The sequence below is a fragment of the Pleurodeles waltl genome, chromosome 8 (genome assembly GCF_031143425.1).
Source record: "Pleurodeles waltl isolate 20211129_DDA chromosome 8, aPleWal1.hap1.20221129, whole genome shotgun sequence".
Taxonomy (NCBI): domain Eukaryota; kingdom Metazoa; phylum Chordata; class Amphibia; order Caudata; family Salamandridae; genus Pleurodeles; species Pleurodeles waltl.
Genome location: NC_090447.1, coordinates 435196568 through 435217826, shown reverse-complemented (window position 1 = coordinate 435217826; position 21259 = coordinate 435196568). Strand labels below are relative to the sequence as shown.

General features: G+C 45.8%; 1 protein-coding gene across 3 annotated transcripts in view; it reads right to left on the bottom strand.

Annotated features, from left to right (window-relative positions):
• Positions 1-21259, bottom strand: part of TSGA10 (testis specific 10) — a 360446-nt gene that overhangs the window by 237172 nt on the left and 102015 nt on the right. For all 3 annotated transcript variants that reach the window (XM_069204318.1, XM_069204316.1, XM_069204317.1), the window contains exon 4: positions 14319-14469. Coding sequence is in view for 2 of the 3 variants with exons in the window: in XM_069204316.1 (XP_069060417.1) it covers positions 14319-14469 (151 nt within the window). In the remaining variant the exon portion in view is untranslated. The remainder of the gene's footprint in view (positions 1-14318; positions 14470-21259) is intronic.

The window sequence follows — 21259 nt, the reverse complement described above, 5'->3', positions numbered from 1 at the left end:
GGGGTGGGCTATTTTTCTAACCCTCACTGTTTTCTTACAGTCCCCGCGACCCTCTACAAGCTCACATAGATTTGGGGTCCATTCGTGGTTCGCATTCCACTTTTGGAGTATATGGTTTGTGTTGCCCCTATACCTATGTGCTCCTATTGCAATCTACTGTAACTTTACATTGCTTGCATTACTTTCTTTTACTATTACTGCATATTTTTGGTATTGTGTACATATATCTTGTGTATATTTGGCATCCTCATACTGAGGGTACTCACTGAGTACCTTTATTTTTAGTATATCTGTGTATTGTGTTTTCTTATGATATTGTGCATATGACACCAGTGGTATAGTAGGAGCTTTGCATGTCTCCTAGTTCAGCCTAAGCTGCTCTGCTATAGCTACCTTCTATCAGCCTAAGCTGCTAGAAACACCTCTTCTACACTAATAAGGGATAACTGGACCTGGTACAGAGTGTAAGTACCCCTTGGTACCCCTTGGTGCCCCTTGGTACCCACTACAAGCCAGGCCAGCCTCCTACACATGGGTACTAGAGAGGGTCCATAAAGGCTGCAGCATATCTTATACCACCCTAAGAGACCCACACACAAATTACACATAAAGTGCAGGCTGTGTGACATGGTGCAAACCATGTTTGAAACATGACATGGCACACTCCTGTGTGCCATGCCAAAGACACTTCATGGGCTGACACCTACAGCAGACCTTTGAGCGTTAAGACAGGGTGCATTATAGCACACATGAGGACATATCTGCATGATATATATGCCCCTGTATTATCTATTACCACTGCTAGATATTACAAGTGAGCAGGGAAGCCATCTTAAAGTATATAATGGGTACTGGTCAAAACGATTAGCCAGCTACATAATGGTTTCACCGAAACCTGTGGTGTTTGGTATCGAATGCCTTTGTCTTAATAAATATGTACTGATGCCAGTACTAGATTTAGGGCCAGATGTATGAAATGATTTTGCACTCGCAAACGGTAAAATTGGCCGTTTGCGAGTGCAAAACCGTGCTCTGCGATGCATCAAATGCATTCGCAGACCACAACTAAGAAATCGCTATTACGAATGGGGCCAGTATCACAATTTGCGATTTTTAAGAAATCGCTATTACTGATTCGCAAATGTGATACATGGCCCTTTGCGAGTCGGTAATAACGATTTCTTAAAAATCGCTATTACCGAATCGCAATGGGCCGTGATCATACATCTGGCCCTTAATATGATATGCACTGAGAGGGCACCTTAGAGGTGCCCCCTGAAAACATACTAGTATTTTAGTGTGCTGGCTGACTAGTTTTGTCCAGCATGCCACCATAGATGCATTTCTGACCCTACTGCAGGTAAGAGCCCACATTCTCAGGAGGTCAGGAACAATGCATGCTCTGGCAGGAGGTGTTATCACCTCCTCCAGCACGAAGGCTAGAAAATCAGTATATCAAGGCCAGAGGCTTCAAAGCATCTGCCACCTTTGATATGTGACAACACCTTCCTCCAGACCTGGAGAATGCCACTCCCTGCCCTTAGGCCCATTTGGCACCAAGACAGGTGGAAAATTAAATAGTCAGGAGGTGTGTAACACTATCGGGCTAGTCACATCCCTGGGGTGGGCTACCTGTATGGAACACGAAAGAAAGAATTCCAACATCTTGTGTGTGGTGAAATTAGGAACTCTGGGACAGAGTTATGCCCAAGTCAAGACTTCGACTCCTGGGAACCGAGGAAGTGAAAAGAAGGGCCAAGGGAGAACTGAAGACCTGCACCAAAGACTGGCGCTAAACCCTGCCAAGCTGCTTGCACTTCAACAATCAATGGGACTGGCTTCGTAAACAGCTGGACAACCTCCCCAAACCCTTGGAAGCCCTCCCAGCACCTCAACAACCGGTAAATATGTCCCTTGGAGTAGAGGAGATACTTCCCTGCATCTATGGCCACCAAAAGCAGCTGTCTGGACCACCATGTTGCTGATCATCGGGTCCACCGAGGGAGCAACCTGCCAGGAAGAGATCACCGACGTTCTAGGAGGTCAGCCCCATCTCCCCAGTGTTGTTCGAGATGCTGACCCCTTCAGGATCCCCACAGCATCAATTCCCTAGGTACCAGAGCAGTTGCAGCAGCAAAGGCTTGTTGTGTCCAGTCCAGACACCAACACCAAGGAAGATTGATCTGTACATTGAGGGTCTTTAGAGACAGTGATCCCCATGTCAAGAGTGTCCTGTTTGCCCCTCTTCTGCTGTACCGCTGAAAACAGTGAGAGCCTCTGACCACCGCGACTCACTGGCCAAAACACCTATGCAACCGAGAACCCCAGCCCGAGTTCACAGCAACCAATGATGCCTATGTCATCTAGAGACCCTTAAGAGCTGAGCCTCCACCAGCCCCTTTTAGGATCGGCCAGACTGGTCCTCCAGTCCCCACCTGCAGCCTCTTCTGTAGAAGACCGAGAACCGTGAGAACCTCTGTCATCACAACCCTGCCAGACAAAACACCACTGCTCTCAAGCCCCCCAGCCTGACTACGAGTGAACGGAATGTGTCTCTAGCCCCCAGATAGCATTAAGACCTCAGCCTCGCTTTGGTTTCCACTGGACTGGTCCCCCCAGTCCCTCCTATTTTGTAACAATGTCCTGAACATAGTTTCACTGCATTCCAACAATTTAGTCAAAATCAACTATAAATACCTAAGGTCTGAGTTTTCACACATTCATTAAAATGTGGGCAGGCTGTGCGGTGTGGGTCAGATCTGGATCCATATCAAATAGGGTAAACCAAATATGCTTGGCGTGGGGTGCAGTGTTTGGCCGAAACCAGGGTCTAGGTCTTACTGTTTATTTCTCGACTTCTAGCTACTGCAAAACACAAATAGAGTAAGCGTCCCGGAATTAAAAAAAAAAATAAACAAATAATATAGCTGCAGGATGCCGTTTTTTTAGGAGCTATAAAAGAGTGCCTCCAGCTCCAGTCCGAAAACCAGAAGTATTTAACAAAAGAGTTTAAAATGCACACCCACACAACCCTCTTGGGTGACTTCATCCCCCAAAACAACACAAGCTAAAAAAAAAAACACACGAGACATCCACTTCCTTAAATGATTTGTAATTGTTTTTAACATAATAGTAGCACTGTAATGCAAATCACTGAACACATTTTGGAGTAGCGCAGGTACAGAGGTGGGTCAGTACCATGCATGTTCATCAGATTTACCTACATACTCCTGAGGAGGACGTGATTAACAGCAACTAACTTCATTTTGGCACTTATTCATAAAACAAGAAGGCAAAACTCTGACAGATGCGCATATTCATGAACCATTATATTCTAATGCAATGCATTGTGTATAATACAATTATATGTACAGCTGGTGCTTGGTACCTATAAATGTATTATGAATCATAATATTCCTATCTCTGTCTATATCAGTCACCTCCTATGTCCAATTTGGCGTGTGTTGCTTTGTAACCTCCTCATGATTGCTAATTATATTTCACATATATACAAGCTTTCAGTTCAAGAACTTCGCTGTCCTCCAGTGTCTGCTGCCCCCGTACTGCTCCAGTACTCCTTAATTGCCGCTATTGTTTTTTGGTGTAACCGTTTCCTTTCTTCACTTTTTACAGTCACTCAATCCATACTGTCAACATCTCTACGTCGCTCTTCCATCTACTATTAGTTTGTCCATCTGGAGATCTCATGCTCATGGCAGTGGCTCTTTTAACTGGTGCCATTTCAAGATCCAGAAATCTGGAACTCCTTCTGGGTGTGGGTAAAGACCGAGTAAACATAGATACATCTGCAGTAGACAGGCTTGTGCAGGATCGTTTTTTAAGTGCCCAATTAACTGCATCCAAAGCTTTTCAATTTCTGGGCAGGGCAAAGTCATATGGTTAAAATCTTCTTTAATAAGATTACAAACTGGGATAACTTATTCCAACGTGAAAGGACACCCTCTTCAACCTCATCGATACACTCAATGTGGTACAGTACTTTATATACAAAACACACCCCAAATGCCACATCCATGACATTTTGTTCTCAACATCACCAACAATACAATGCAAACCACCCATGACCCTAGAACGATCACTTTGTGGTCCTTATCTCTACCAACAAACCGAGGTCAACACAAAAGAGAATACCAAACCTTAAGATCCCTAAGAGGCTTCTCCATAGTCCACTTAATGTTTTTTCATTATTATATTCGAAACAAAAATCAAACAATTCACAATTCAGCAGTGAAGAAATATTCAGGGCAATATATAAATTTACAAATGAACAGTACACAGTGAAGTAGTGCGACACAACGTCCCAGGTACATATATATCCACAGTTAAAATATGATGGACAGTTCCTAAAAATGGATCTGCTATAGGACGAGGAAATGTACACAGCAGTATTACTCGGTATGAATGCTCATGGTATGCCAGCGTAGTACCGAACAAATCGTCGTCAACCAACATATCGTGTTACAGGGCTGGTGCTCAAAGTGCGGCTAATGAATTGTGTTCTCCCATCTCCTAATCCGGGATTGGCGACCTCCGGACTGTTCAGAGTGCTAAATAAATTGTGAGCAGGCCCCATATATCTTTAGGGCAAGATCTAGCAGGCATCACCTCCCAGTAGCCCTCATGTTGCTCCTGGCAACAGACGAAGTCCTGAAGCCAACAACCTGGGACAAGAGCAGGACATCGGCCTTAATACATTGCCACCCTCTGCTTAGCTAGTAAAAGCAGTAAAACAGTGAGATGCCTAACCCCAACAGGGACTCCCTTCATGTAGCCTACGAAGGCAACTAGCAGAGACTGATGCAGGGAGAAGTCAATGATGGAGTTGGTGGTGTCAAACACAGATGACCAACATCTAGCAACATCTAGCAACAGCAGGACATCAGCACGCCATATGTACAGTCTAAATCTTGGGTTCTGCAACACATGCAACTATGGCTGCTAACCTGGCCCATGCCATGAAAGGAGCCCGGTGTATATCACATTCTGTGTAAAAACTTAATGTGAATCAGTTGCAGGCGATAGATTAGGCACAGTGCGCCTGTCTGGAAACAACATTAACACCACTGATCCACGGTAGGGGAGAGATCCAGGTCAGTCATCCAGAGGAACATCGCTTTTGGGGTGCATGTATGAGCTTTATCTTGCATGGCGAAGCAGAATGCTGCTCAAGACAAAAGCACTGCATCAACCTCCTGCTGGTCCCACTTGTTTCTCAATCCACAGAAAAGTGCAAGGCCATCAACCCCTTCTTCCATTAAAAACTACAGAAGATAAGACTGCATATTGACAACAAAAAGCCTGTTTCAATTCTTACACCCACCCTTCCCGTAGACTCCCGCAATAATCACTCTTTGAAGCTGTATATCTTCCAGATCTCACTGACATACTCCATTCCCTCATAGCCACTTCTTATAAAGATGATGTCTTACCATTGTCCTTTTTCAAAGCTGACACTGTAGATTATGGGTACTCACAAACGTTTTCTCAGGTGCCAAAAAGTACAATTTAGGGTGTGCACAGAGGCCCCATCTATACTATGGCACTCCACCCAACTTACTTCCCTGTATGTTTGAGTTTTTTTTTTTTTTTTTAAAGTCACATTATGGCTGTATCAAAAAAAGCACATTAGTTCTAGATCAAAAATGTGCATTGCGTGCAACATTTATTTGCTAACCCATCTGGGACTGGTAAATAAAAAGACAAAAAATGCTAGAAAAAATACGCAACTGCCATGTCATAGAGATTCTTTCACATTATTTAAAGCAATGCTGCTTAGCAGTTGTGCTGCTATACACCATGGTTAAAAATCATTGCCAACACCAACAGGTCTCATAGATGCGACCTCTTACCTTTTCCAATATTTGTCCAGTTAAAGAGTCAGTACTACATTTTATATTCAATTACACGTAGGTTAAAAACTACATTTTAGTTTTAAAATATTTTGTTCTTTTTAGCTACCTGACTGACGCCCTTCTAACGCTCACTGACCCTATCCAATCACATTCACAATCACAGTTCCCATACTTTTTTATGCCCTTTTTTTCGGGTATGAGAAGGGCTGCCTTTCAGAAAGCTAGATTAGGTGTAAAAACAAAGCCCATTGGCTAAATAGCACAAAAACATACCCTTGGAAAATCGTTTTTGTGATTCTGGGCTTGTTGTTTGGCTAACATAAGCAACAAAAAACATATCCGAGCTGGAGCATCCTTCTCAACTGCAACTGTCACTTTACTGGGGAGGGGGAATAGGGGAAGGTTTGCCAGACCCCCAACAGCCCGTACTTTGAGAAAACTGCTATAGATGATCTCCCAATGCCTCATCCACTGAAGGCATCTTGTATAAGCTCTCAAGACAGGCCAGGCCCTTCTACTCCTAAAGAAACCTACACTAGGTCCAGATGATCTTGCCAACTACCGGTCCATCACTCACCTAGCACTTAACGGCAAGATTATTGAAAAAGGAGTCTATGTTCAACTCCAAGACCATACCAGTGCTACCCATCTCCTGCACCACTACAGGTTTGGCTACAGAGCATGCTGCAGTATGGAAACAGCTATCTTACACATCATAGATGATGCCCTCTTGACCACAGATGAAGATGACTCCTGCCTTCTGCAATTGCTGGACCTCTAAGCTGCCTTCGACACAGTCATCCATACCACCCTTATATCTTCCAGGAGCATCAAATGGGATTCACCTGCAATGTCCTCCACTGGGTCTTCTCAAACTTTTTCAACTGACAACAATTTGTTCACATGGGCAAGTTGAGGTCACAAAAGGCCCTTACCACCTGCAGAGCCCCCAGGGCTCGATGCTATCTTCATCCTATACATGGGGTCACTTGGTGCTCTACTCACAGATGACAACAGCAAAAAGAACAGATGATGGACGGAACACTGAACAAATCAAACATTCAGCCAGAACTGCCAGGCCAGGTCCTCCCTGGACTGGAGACAAGCATCCTGAGACCAGTTTTGGGGACAGTTCTGGGTGGACTGCTCCCCTGGGGAGCAGGGTCAAGACTGATTTGCATATGGCTGGGTCCAAACTGGGGTGACGTGGTGAGCAAAAAATGATGGATTAAACCCAGATTTGTGACTGGGAATGGATGTTTGATTAGTCCATCATTCCGCCCATCAATTGTTCTTTGTGCTTCTACTCACAGAGTACAGCATCAAGATTCACCAATGTGCGGATGATACAAAACTCTACTTGAAAGTCTCTGCTTCAGAAATCCAGTGCCTCAAACCCTGCTTGCACAACATCCAGGCCTGGATATCCAGCGCCTACCTAAAGCTAAACCCTTACAATACAGGATTCCTGTTGTTTGCCAAGAACAATAAACAAGATACTGTAAAAACCTGGTGCAGTGACATGAATCATGATGGTTTCAAACCCCAAACCATAAAAAAGATACTGTATAAACCTGGTGTAGTGACATGAACCATGATTGCTTCAAACACCAACCTTCACTGAAAGTTAATCTACTTCGATTCATCCTGGACACCGTTACCCTCAAGGAACACAATGCCAAAAAGCACAAAAAGAGCATAGCACCAGCTTTCTTCTATAAAAAAAAACTTGTACACATCTCAGAACTGCTGTTCAAGTCCTCATACACTTGCATCTGGATAGATGTAACGCCTTACTTCATGGCCTCCCAGACTCCACATAGCACCTCTTGTGTTTGTGTTGATCAATTTATACATCCTCTTATGGGCATTCTACATGCAGCAACACCTCTCATTCAAGGTCTGAAGAACTAAGATCACATCACCTCCATCCTTATGGAACTCCATTGGCTCCCCTTGCCGACCCAACCTCTTCAAAACTAGATGCATCATTTACAAAGCTATCACAAGCAGCTCCCATTGCTTGTCTTACAGACAAGTTTACAATTTCTGGCGGATCTCAGCACACCCACCGCCAGGGCACCATCAGACTGCAGACTGAAACAGAAAGAACAAGAAGGCAGGCATTTTCCATCCATGCATCCAGGATCTGGAACAACAGCCCCATTTACATCAGGACCATACCAACACTGCTTCAATTTAGAAATGAGTTGAAGACTCAACTCTGTTAAGAACACTACATCACAATCATTAACCATCCACAACCCAGCTTCCTCTCTTCTTCTTTTCTCCCAAAAAAATACAAAAGTGATGGGTGGAATGTTACCTCCGGTGAAGGACCAACTGTGATTTTCATATGGTGACATCACACCTGAAATCATTTGTTCATCACAACGAGAATAGCTTTATTCCCCAGTGCATTGCTTCTTTAACATCCGGCAGTTGTACATGCAGCACCCTTCTACTGCATTGCTTTTGTCTGTAGTCCTGTGCAAAGCATTTGATACTCTTCACTGTTGATGCTTACGGGCTGCCATGAGGTTTATGAAATTAGGCCAGGGATGAGAATGGTGGGTCACCTTAATGCATTTGGATGCTGAGGCGAGGGTCCGATCTGGGAGATGTTTATGCTTTGCATTCCAGGGGCATAGGGAGATATGGCAAGGATGCCCCTTTCGCCGTTGCTATGCGCCCTATTGTTCAAGCCATTTGTTAGAATGAAAGCAGAGGAAAGGGAATTCCACTGCGCAATAGAGAGCATGTAATCACGCTTTATTTGGACAACATGCTTCTCCACCCACGGGATGCAGAAACAGGGGATTCCATGGAGCGTAGATTCTGGCTAAACTGGGGAAGAGTATCTGGCTTATGTACTAAATGGAGCAAAGTCTGTGCCTTTTCGGTGTCTCTGGTATTATTGTCCTGAACACAAGTAGTCCTAGACTCAAGCATCAAGTGACACTCCAAATACTTGGGAGTCAAAATAAATCAATTTGACATAAGACAACTGCCAAGTTCGCTTACCTTGTGTCTAAGATCCTTGAAGGGTAGTTGCCTTGTCCATGTCAGTGATTCTACCACATGCGCTCTATTACTTTACAAGCCTTCCAGTTTGTATTCCTCAGATTTGGTTTCTGGCACTGAACACACTGCTACGGGATGTAATTAGGGAGGAGGGACAACACTGGGTCTTGCTAAATACTTTGCAGTGACCAATGAGAATGGGGGACTGGTAGTTCCAGACTACAAACTGTACATCCTGGCAGTACAACTTCAGTGGCTGGCCTAGTGGCTTTTGGGCTTGAACATAGAGGAGATAGGGAAAATAGGGGATCTGAGCAGCGGAGGTGCATTGATTGTGCTAATGCGTTGAAATTGATAGGACAGCCCACACTGCTCTCCATGGCACTCAACTACTGCAGGGCAGAGGTTAAATAGAACCAGAAGTGTTCAGTGTATGTACCTGTCTTGCCTTTGATTGGACTTCCCACACTGGGCAGGGGATTTGGATTTTAAAGACAAGCATTTGAGGCAGTGGTCTAGAGTTAGGTTAGAGATGATGGGATATTGTTACTTTGGGGGAGCGCTCCAGATTCTGGATGCCAAGATTGAGGAGGATGGCTAGCCCAAAGCACAGTTTCTTGAGTGGCAGTTATGGGGGCTGTTAGAAATGGGGTCTCTGTCAGTCAGTTCGCACTCTGTCCAAGCAGGGACACCCACTGTAGTCAGGGTCAGGGAGTTACACTCCTAAGACAAACCCTGCTCACCCCCTTGGTAGCTTGGCACAAGCAGCAAGGCTTATCTCTAAGGCCAAGTGTAAAGCATTTGTATCAACACACACAGTAACACAGTGGAAACACCACAAAAGCACTCAACACCAGTTTAGATAAATAGGCAATATTTATCTGAGTAAAACAAGACCAAAATGACAACTGTCCAACATATACAAGCAAAAGTATGAATTTTCAAAGAATAACCTTCAATATAACACTTAGAAACACAAATGCCTCAATTTGGTGCTATCCTAGTGTCGTGACGGAGTCGTTCCCAACAAACCGATGCCAATGGCACCAGTCACAGATTTGCACGGACCCACAGGTACAGTACCTCATGAAAATGAGGAAACAAGCCGGTTTGCAGAGTAGGAGATCGAGGCATTGCTGAATCCGGTGCAGCGACGATTCCGGTGCTGCGGAGCAGAGGGGAGGAGGCATTGGTGCGAGGTGTCTGGACCTTGTTATAGAGCAGTGTAGATGAGGCGGTGTCAGTGCAAAGCACTGGTTCCTTATGCTCTTTCGGGGTCGATGTCCAGCAGTCAAGACGCGGTGAGGCAACCTCACAGGGTCGCGATTAAACCACAAGGCAGCAGGCACTGAGGTGGAGTAAGGTGTCACGGACGTCGGTCACACAGCACTTCAGGACTCACAGAGTCGTGGACTTCAGTGAAGTTGAGGCGGCGTCAGGCCTGCGGGGTCATCGCACTCCAGTGGGGACCATGGCTTCATTGGCAGGCTGCGTTGCAGGATTCAGAAGCTGCATCAGTTCGGGTGTCGTCTGAAGTCAGTGCACTTAGTTTTTCTTCACCAGCTTTCACTCCCAAGAGCCCAGAAACTGGAGTAGGTACCTCCTGTCAAGTTAGAGTTGACAGTAAGTGAAGTCTTTTTTGTCCCTGAGACTTCTTAACAGGAAGCAAGCTCAGTCCAAGCCCTTGGAGAATCTTCACAAGGAGGATTTGCAGCAGAGTCCAGTCTTTGCCCTCTCTAAGGCAGAAGCAGCAACTGCAGGCCAACTCAGCAAAGCACACACAGCAAAGGGGCAGTACTCGTTGTCCAGCTCTTTGGCTCTTCTCCTTGGCAGAGGTTCCTCTTGATCCAGAAGTGTTCTAAAAATCTGGGGTTTTGACCCACTAGTTATACCCAGTTCTGCCTTTGAAGTACGCAAACTTCAAAGGAAAGTCTCTGTTGTTGACAAAATCCTGCCTTTCCCGGGCCAGGCCCAGAAACACACACCAGAGGGTAGGAAACTGCATTGTGTGAGGACAGACACAGCCCTTTCAGATGTGCCAGCTCCTTCCTCCCCACTTTAGCCCAGGAGACTGATCAGGATATGCAGTCTACAGCTCCCTTTGTGTCACTGTCTAGAGAAAATTCACAACAGCCCAACTATCAGTCTGACTCAGACGTGGACTACACAAGCAGGCAGAAGCACAGAATGGTTAAGCAAGAAAATGTTCACTTTCTAAAAGTGGCATTTTCAAACTGACAATCTAGAAACCAACTTTACCAAAAGATGTATGTTTAAATTGTGAGTTCAGAGACCCTCAACTCCACATCTCTATCTGTTCCCAATGGGAAACCAGACTTAAGATATTTAAAGGTAGTCCCCATGATAACCTACAGGAGAGATAGGCCTTGCAACAGTAAAAAACAAATTTAGCAGTATTTCACTGCCAGGACATGTAAAACACATCAGTACATGTCCTACCTTTAACATACATTGCACTGAACCCTGCCCATGGGGCTACCTAGGACCTTCCTTAGGGGTGCCTTACATTTACAAAAAGGGAAGGTTTGGGTCTGGCAGGCGGGTACAGTAACCAGGTCGAATTGGTTGTTTAAAAGTGCACCTACAGACACTGTAGTGGCAGGTCTGAGACATGTTTACAGGACTACTGAGGGTGGCACAATCAGTGCTGCAGGCCCACTAGTACCATTTGATTTACAGGCCCCGGGCACGTCTAGTGCACTTTACTAAGGGCTTACTAGTAAATCAAATATGCCAATCATGAAAAAACCCTATTACAAATACATTTACACAGACAGCACTTGCACTTTAGCACTGGTCAACAGTGGGAAAGTTCTCTCAAAAACCAGAAAAAACAAAGTCCGTCACACAGTCACAACATAGGAGGCTGAGGCAAAAAGACAGGGGAGACTATGCAAAGAACGCCAGGTCTAACAGGGACCCAGCCTTGTAGATCCGAAAATGCATGAATTTCTTCAGGTTCTGTTGACTTTTGGTAGTCGATGTTGATTTGCCCTAATAGCTATATAAAACACTTCTGTCACTGACATAAGACGTGATGTCTATGAACCGAGCCAGGTGGGAGGAAGTGTCAGGCAGACCATTTAGAGGGAAAGAATGTGAGCAGGCTTTTGAAACCCTCACAAACTCTCCAGAAATGCTTGCTATAAATATACAGTTTAATTATCTTCATGCCACGTACCTCACCAACCATAGACTAAGGCGGTCATTACGACCCTGGCGGACGGCGGTATTTTGGGGAAAGGTACTGCCAACAGGCTGGCGGTACCTTTCCCCAAAATATGACATTGGAGGTTTGGCTCAAGCCAAACTGCCAATGTACCACTCCATCCATCAGGGTGGTAACAGCCTCCAGGCTGGAGACTTCGGACTCCAGCCAGGCGGCCGTCACAATCCCACCCTCGGGATCATGACCCCGCCTACTGCCATGGTTTTCATGGCAATCTTACCGCCACGAAAACCATGGTGGTAGGCACTATCAGTGGCAGTGAATTCCTTCCCTGGCACTGATAGGGGTGCCCCCCACACTCTTCCCTCTCCCTCCCCAGAGTCCTCCCCAACCCTCTGCCTCCCCCTTCTGCCCCCCAACATACACACACACATGCGCAAACATACACTCACACACACACGCATACCCACATCCACCCACGCATGCATACATACATACACACACACCGTAACACAAACTAACATACATTATAGCACACATGCATCCACAAGACACAACATACACGTACACACCCATTCATTCACACACGCATTCCACACGACTCACACCCGCATGCACGCATACAAAAACAGCATGTGTAATGATACGGTTAGCTGCGTTCCCCTGGCGTGGCTCTGCTGCTGGCAGCAGTTCCACCATACCGCCGTCCGCCGCCATGACAGTAGCCGGAATTCCGCCAGCCTTCTGGTCATGGTCATTTTATGGTGGACGGTAGGTAGCCACGGCAATGGACTTTTGGATACAGTCGCCGTGGCAGTAGGTGGAATTTTCCGCCAGTGTTAAAATGAGGGCCTAAAGGTCATGATGCACATGAATAACATCTGCTGCCCTCGCTGTGCTTTAGTTGATGCTGTATTGACCCACCTGTGTAGAGCTTCCCAGTATTAGGGTAGTTTTGGACAGGAATAGTGGCCGATATGGAACGCACACTAATAGACTGCAAAAAATGGAGGCATGCCTGCTAAGATTATATGCCCGATGGAAGGAGATAAAAGTGGGAAATTGATTTTTAGATTTGGCCCTAGTTATTCCTCGTAGGAATATTGTGTGCTGCACTGGCAATTACTGAGGGACCACCAAATAGAGGGTGGGAAAAGGCAGTGAATAAAAGGTCAATGGCAGCATGGTATACGTAGAAAACCTATAGCAGACTTCTCGATGGAAACAGTTGCAGTCTTTATTGAAACTGAGGAATGAAGGCAATATACATTTTAACGTAACAACAATTTATAAAGCAATTCTAATGTCCAAGAAGTGGGTTTCTAGGTGCTGAAAGCTAGACTGCAGAATGAGATGCACTCAGGCAGTAGGATTAAGGTGCTGTGAAAAGGCAAGTCTGTGGTGCTTTCAAAGATAGGGGACAATTTGTGATGGTGTGAAGCCTTAATGAAAGCCAGTTCCACAATTTAGAACCAAGAAATTTGAAAGTATGACTGCTTTTTCAGCTGAGCTAGTATCTTGGAGACAGCAGACATGGAGATCTGAGAGGTCTTGAAGGGGAATAATAGATAATATGTTTCTGAATTCTCACTGGACTGGTGTTAAAGCACGTGCTCTGGGCAAGAGACAATGATTGAACTTTATTCTCTTCTCAACTGGGAGTCAATTAAGTTCCCCGAGTTGAGCTGAAAAAGAGTGGAGTCTAGACATATTTAGTAGTAGCCTGGCCATAGCCACAATGATCATGTTGCATTTTGGGTAGAAAGCTGAAGAACATGCTGCATTTTGGACAGAAACTTTTGGACAGAAGGCTGACAGGGTGATGTGTTCCACTCTGCCCATCACTGCTGAACTGCAAAGGGAATCATAATTCTGGTCTCTACCTAGTTATTACTGCTGAATGATGTAACATTTGGACTGGGGAGTGTGGGTGGTTGGCTGATGGGTAAGGAGTGGCAGTGAAGAACTGAGTAGGTATATGGGCTTCTGCAATAGTATTTAATATTGTTGATGCTAGCTATGCTAAGGGCATCTTTGAGATAAAAAAAAGTATAATTTCATTTTTTTTTTATATACCTATTGCAAGATATATACAGTGCAAATTTTCGGACTATGTATATTGATACGCAGGTTCATGAAAAATGTAATAAAATTAATTAAAATAATCAATATGTCAATGATGGCATCAATAAAGTCATAGAAATTACAAATTTGATAAACCTTCTCAGTACCTGCTCTTTCAAACTTTTCAATTTTCTTGCTAAGTCGGCTCTTCTCTTCCTGGAGCTGCTCTAATAGGATACTGAGTGTTCGATTTTCTTCTTTCTTTTCTTCTATTTCAGTTTCAGATTTTTGTAGCTGTTGTCTGATTGCTTCAGCATCCTGGGTATAACAAGTTACAAACAGATGTACAAATAGAACATGTCATAGTGGGGGAAACTTATTTTATAAAAAATCGAAAACGTAGTCTAGAGCCCAATGAGCCACCTAAGTCACTTAAAGTGTTCAACTATTTAAAACATTTTAAACTTTTTGTTATCATGGAGTTTACTATCATCCCATGGGAAGAGTATGTTGTACAGACTGGTATTCTTTTTTATATATAATTTTATTAAGCTTTCAGGGGTACATCAAAACTGTTAAACATACACATAAACAGAACATGATTATAAAAGCATTTATGTGAATATTTAGGTCCAAAGACCCACTATATCAAGACACTGTCTAATACGGATTAAGGGGGTTATTCTAACTTTGGAGGAGGTGTTAATCCGTCCCAAAAGTGACGGAAAAGTGACGGATTTACCACCAGCCGTATTACGAGTCCATTATATCCTATGGAACTCGTAATACCGCTGGTGGTATATCCGTCACTTTACCGTCACTTTTGGGACAGATTAACACTCCTCCAAAGTTAGAATAACCCCCTAAGTGTTGAACATGGTACTGCTATTCAAAAACCAATCTTATTTTTAAAAAGTTGTTTGTTAAAACTACCTCATAATGTTGCTAATAGGCTTTAGATAATATTGAAACAGCTAGCTAAATGTTACATTATGTCAAAAGTGCATTGTTTAATTAAATGCTAGCACACAGAAAACCCTTCTTTCCTCTAAGTCGAAGCAATTTTAGAGACTCAATGGTGAATTTAAAAAAAATCATTCTTTGATAATAGACTATTTCACATTATTTCTGTCAAAAAATTGGTGCACCGCTGCATGAATTTAGAATTAGCACCTACATGATTGGCATAGAGTTCTTTGGATTGTGTGACACAGTGCATTTTAATCTACCATTCCTTAAAAGGGGGTACTAAGAGGGAGAGTTTTCCAATTCTGAGTGGGCCACCAACATTTCTACAAAAATCTGCATTTCATTACTAGGAATATCTATAAGAATTTTTTCATCAAATTCCAGAAGCCATCCAATCTGTGACACTGCCATATAGAATGAGACCAATTGGCGTGTGTAGAGTGTCACATGACATCAGTTATAAGATTTTACTTAACAAGCTATGAGTATAATACATAAGCCATGTTCGACCTGACACAAAGAGGTAGGTGTTCCCCAAGATTTGTTGCTTTCCTCTAGAATGTTTTGGTGGTTCTCGCAAGGGGCCTACCAGCCCTGGGCACTTTCCCACTGTAAGTAGAGTGTGATAGTGCCGGCAACGTCCTTCCATCCACGTGGAAGTGGCACTAGCCCATGTGTGCATACTGGCACACAGGTAGTTTCCTAAATAGATACTGGATCTGGCATCACTTTCCAGGGTGTACACACTTACATACAGGTATTCTAATATAGGAGCTAAGCCTTATAGCGCAGACCCATACATGGGCACTTGTCCCTTGTGGTGGATTTAACCTAAGTGTCCAGCCTGCCTCTGCAGGCTTGTGTGCGCGCCAGGGCACATGTGCCCAGGGATTGCGGAATACCCATGAGTGTCCACACTACCCATGAGAGCTGCTCTGCCCAAAAAGTTACATGAGAGAAAGAGTCTTACTAGGATTGGCTGCAATAGTGGACTGCAGGGGAGCAGCCAAATGATGTTTAGTATCATTGGATTCATAATGGCAAACCCCTTCTTTCTAGGTTCTAAAATGTTTTGTGTGTCCTGTAAACTCACCTTCATTCCACTGGCTGCAGCAGAAGGGCACCTCTGTGCATTCCCCAAGTGACAGCTATAAAACTTGGGCATCCAAAACAAAAGACACCTGCCATCTGGGACCTGGGACAGATTGATCAGATGGAGAGGTTTCTGACACTTGGCCTCTCGGAGCCAGAGTATGGCCCCACTACAGATAAAGATCTACATTCCATGGCCTTGGGGTGGACAGGGACAACATTTAGAGGAGACATCTGAGGTTCAAAGGAAAACCCTTTGAACCACCCTGATCTTTAGGTTAACTAGGGGTACTGCCCATCAGCAGGGAGAGTTACATCTATGGTGACACGGGACCGGTATTGCTGGACCACGTGGTGTGCACGGCAATGTAGGAGGCTGGACTGGTTTGTAGTGAGTACCAAGGGGTACTTACACCTTTCACCAGGCCCAGGTATCCCTTATTAGTGTATAGGGATGTCTAGCAGCTTAGGTTGATAGAAAAGGTAGCTTAGCAGAGCAGCTTAGGCTGAACTAGGAGACGAGTGAAGCTCCTACAGTACCACTAGTGTCATATGCACAATATCATAAGAAAACAGATAACTATACTAAGATACTTTAGATATACTAAAAATAAAGGTACTTTATTTTTATGACAATATGCCAAAGTATCTCAGTGAGTACCCTCAGTATGAGGATAGCAAATATACACAAGATATATGTACACAATACCATAAATATGCAGTATAGTATTAGAAAACAGTGCAAACAATGTATAGTTAGAATAGGATGCAATGGGGACACATATGGATAGGGGCAACACAAACCATATACTCCAAAATTGGAATGCGAACCACGAATGGACCCCAAACCTATGTGACCTTGTAGAGGGTCGCTGGGACTGTAAGAAAACAGTGAGGGTTAGAAAAATAGCCCACCCCAAGACCCTGAAAAGTGAGTGCAAAGTGCATTAAAGTTCCCCAAAGAGCACAGAAGTCGTGATAGGGGAATTTTGCAGGAAAGACCAAAACCAGCAATGCAACAACGATGGATTTCTAGACGAGGGTACCTGTGGAACAAGGGGACCAAGTCCAAAAGTCACGATCAAGTCGAGAGTGGGCAGATGCCCAGGAAATGCCAGCTGTGGGTGCAAAGAAGCTGCTACTGGACAGTAGAAGCTGAGGATTCTGAAAGAACGACAAGGGCTAGAAACTTCCCCTTTGGAGGATAGATGTCCCACGCCGTGGAGAGTCGTGCAGAAGTGTTTTCCTGCGGAAAGACCGTAAACAAGCCTTGCTAGCTGCAAAGCTCGCGGTTGGGGTTTTTGGGTGCTGCTGTGGCCCAGGAGGGACCAGGATGTCGCCAATTGCGTCAGGGGACAGCAAGACAAGGAGCCCTCTCAGAAGCAGGCAGCACCTGCAGAAGTGCCGGAACAGGCACTACGAAGTGGAGTGAAACGGTGTTTACCCGAAGTTGCACAAAGGAGTCCCACGCCGCCGGAGGACAACTCAGGAGGTCGTGCAATGCAGGTTAGAGTGCCGTGGACCCAGGCTTGGCTGTGCACAAAGGATTCCCTCGGAAAGTGCACAGGAGCCGGAGTAGCTGCAAAACACGTGGTTCCCAGCAATGCAGTCTGGCGTGGGGAGGCAAGGACTTACCTCCACCAAACTTGGACTGAAGAGTCACTGGACTGTGGGAGTCACTTGGACAGAGTTGCTGGATTCAAGGGACCTCGCTCGTCGTGCTGAGAGGAGACCCAGAGGACCAGTGATGCAGTTCTTTGGTGCCTGCGGTTGCAGGGGGACGATTCCGTCGACCCACGGGAGATTTCTTCGGAGCTTCTAGTGCAGAGAGGAGGCAGACTACCCCCACAGCATGCACCACCAGGAAAACAGACAAGAAGGCGGCAGGATCAGCGTTACAGAGTTGCAGTAGTCGTCTTCGCTACTTTGTTGCAGTTTTGCAGGCTTCCAGCGCGGTCAGCAGTCGATTCCTTGGCAGAAGGTGAAGAGAGAGATGCAGAGGAACTCGGATGAGCTCTTGCATTCGTTATCTAAGGAAATCCCCAAAGCAGAGACCCTAAATAGCCAGAAAAGAGGGCTTGGCTACTTAGGAGAGAAGATAGGCTAGCAACACCTGAAGGAGCCTATCAGAAGGAGTCTCTGACGTCACCTGCTGGCCCTGGCCACTCAGAGCCATCCAGTGTGCCAGCAGCACCTCTGTTTCCAAGATGGCAGAGGTCTGGAGCACACTGGAGGAGCTCTGGGCACCTCCCAGGGGAGGTGCAGGTCAGGGGAGTGGTCCCTCCCCTTTCCTTTGCCCAGTTTCGCGCCAGAGCAGGGCTGAGGGGTCCCTGAACCGGTGTAGACTGGCTTATGCAGAAATGGGCACCATCTGTGCCCATCAAAGCATTTCCAGAGGCTGGGGGAGGCTACTCCTCCCCAGCCCTGACACCTTTTTCCAAAGGGAGAGGGTGTAACACCCTCTCTCTGAGGAAGTCCTTTGTTCTGCCATCCTGGGCCAAGCCTGGCTGGACCCCAGGAGGGCAGAAACCTGTCTGAGGGGTTGGCAGCAGCAGCAGCTGCAGGGAAACCCCGGGAAAGGCAGTTTGGCAGTACCCGGGTCTGTGCTACAGACCAGTGGGATCATGGGATTGTGCCAACAATGCCAGGATGGCATAGAGGGGGCAATTCCATGATCATAGACATGTTACATGGCCATATTCGGAGTTACCATTGTGAAGCTACACAAAGGTATTGACCTATGTGTAGTGCACGCGTGTAATGGTGTCCCCGCACTCACAAAGTCCGGGGAATTTGCCCTGAACAATGTGGGGGCACCTTGGCTAGTGCCAGGGTGCCCACACACTAAGTAACTTAGCACCCAACCTTTACCAGGTAAAGGTTAGACATATAGGTGACTTATAAGTTACTTAAGTGCAGTGGTAAATGGCTGTGAAATAACGTGGACGTTATTTCACTCAGGCTGCAGTGGCAGGCCTGTGTAAGAATTGTCAGAGCTCCCTATGGGTGGCAAAAGAAATGCTGCAGCCCATAGGGATCGCCTGGAACCCCAATACCCTGGGTACCTCAGTACCTTATACTAGGGAATTATAAGGGTGTTCCAGTATGCCAATGTAAATTGGTGAAATTGGTCACTAGCCTGTTAGTGACAATTTGGAAAGAAATGAGAGAGCATAACCACTGAGGTTCTGGATAGCAGAGCCTCAGTGAGACAGTTAGTCATAACACAGGTAACACATTCAGGGCACACTTATGAGCACTGAGGCCCTGGCTGGCAGGGTCCCAGTGACACATACAACTAAAACAACATATATACAGTGAAAAATGGGGGTAACATGCCAGGCAAGATGGTACTTTCCTACACACGGCCAGAGGAGTCTGTTCTGCACAAGAGGATAACTGTCCAAGGATATCATCTGATGGTATCATCTGGAAAGCGGTGCCCTCTTCTTTGCCTGCATTGTACGCTGGACTCCACCTGGCAGCAGCGGCTTGAGTGTGAAATAAGTATTTAGTCTGGAGACCGAAATTGCCTGGTGTGGAGCTTGCCAAGTACTGCCCGCACTTCAGGTGAGCGTCCCTTCATCCCTTCATCGTGGGGACCTCTGCATGCCAAAACTTTGTGTGGTGTGAACGGAATCCCTTGTGTGGGACCCCATGTGGCCCGATGTTGTGGAGTGTGTTGCATTTTTCTCGTGTGACCCTTGGCTGCACGTGCATTGTATGCTGTGCCCCGTTCATAGGCGACCCTCAGAGGTGGGGTGCCATCAGAGTTATGCTATACTCTGCCTCGTATGGCATGGCTGAACTTGCGTCGAAGTCTGTGACCGGAGAGTCTGGTGCAACTAAAGTCATTGCATACCAGACATTGTGCCTCATTCCAGGTACGGAAACGAAGTTCCTTGTGTGACCAGATTGTTTAAACCCCCTTAAGTCATTGAGCGCTGGATGTTGTGCCTCAATCCTGTGGGGTGCATGATTTAAGTTCTATGTGGGAGCGTCCAGGATTGTCTGGTGCTGTTAAAATCATCATGCATCAGACTATTGCCTCTTCCTCTTTGAAGTGATCATATGGTCCAGAGCGACCCAGGTCATCAGGTCCCTGACATTGTGCCTCACTTTTATAGCAGTACAGCACCGAGCACCTTTTCACATGAGATCATAATCTTCTGGTGCAACTTACGTCTTCGCGCACCAGACGGGGTGCCGCCTTGTACAGTGGTGCAGACCTAGTAACTCTCCGTGTGCAACCGGAATTGTCGATGGCGACTAAAGTCAACACACCCGTACAGTGCACATCTATTCCGGAGGTGCTGAAATTTGTAACTATTTGGTAACATTGGGTTGTCTGGCTGGGCTGGGCGCAGCTGTGGCTTGCGGGCGGCCTCAGTGACCCTCCCCATCTGTGTTGTAGACCTCTGAGTGAACCTCCTACTTGGAGCCCAAACATCCTTGCTAATTGTTGCCGGATCGGCTGTTGTCTTTCCTTCACTTCTCCACCTTGCCCCATGATCCTGCAAACTGTGAATATGGCTGCAAGAGGCATAGTATCCAGGGAAAGGTTGACTCAATCATTGGTTCGTGGTGAGGTGCGGTAGCTGAAGCTGGTTGGTGAGTGGAGGGTGGTTTGAGACCAAGGGTGCCTGCAGGCACAGTGGAATCCACTTCCCGGTTATCAGGTCGCAACATTAGGGTGCCAGGAGCGAGTGCGTACAACTACGAGTGTGCACAAGCCAACTGATACCTGTGGCACTGCACGGCAGTGCGAATGGATGTGCGGGAGTGAGTGAGGGTGAATGGGAGGACAGCACCATCGTATTTCTGGTCACATTCTTCTGACAGGGAATTCCTGAGGTTGGCATTATGATTTACTACAGCAGCCTAGGCCACAGTGCTATGTGGAAGTGTTACAAACCTTGTATGTACTGATTGCTGCTAACCAGGGTGTGCCCTGAATTTATGTGTTACATTGAAGTTTAGTAAACTCTAGGATGGGTCTTGTGCTTACAGCATTTGGCACTGCATGAAGCTGCGGTAAGAGAAAGTA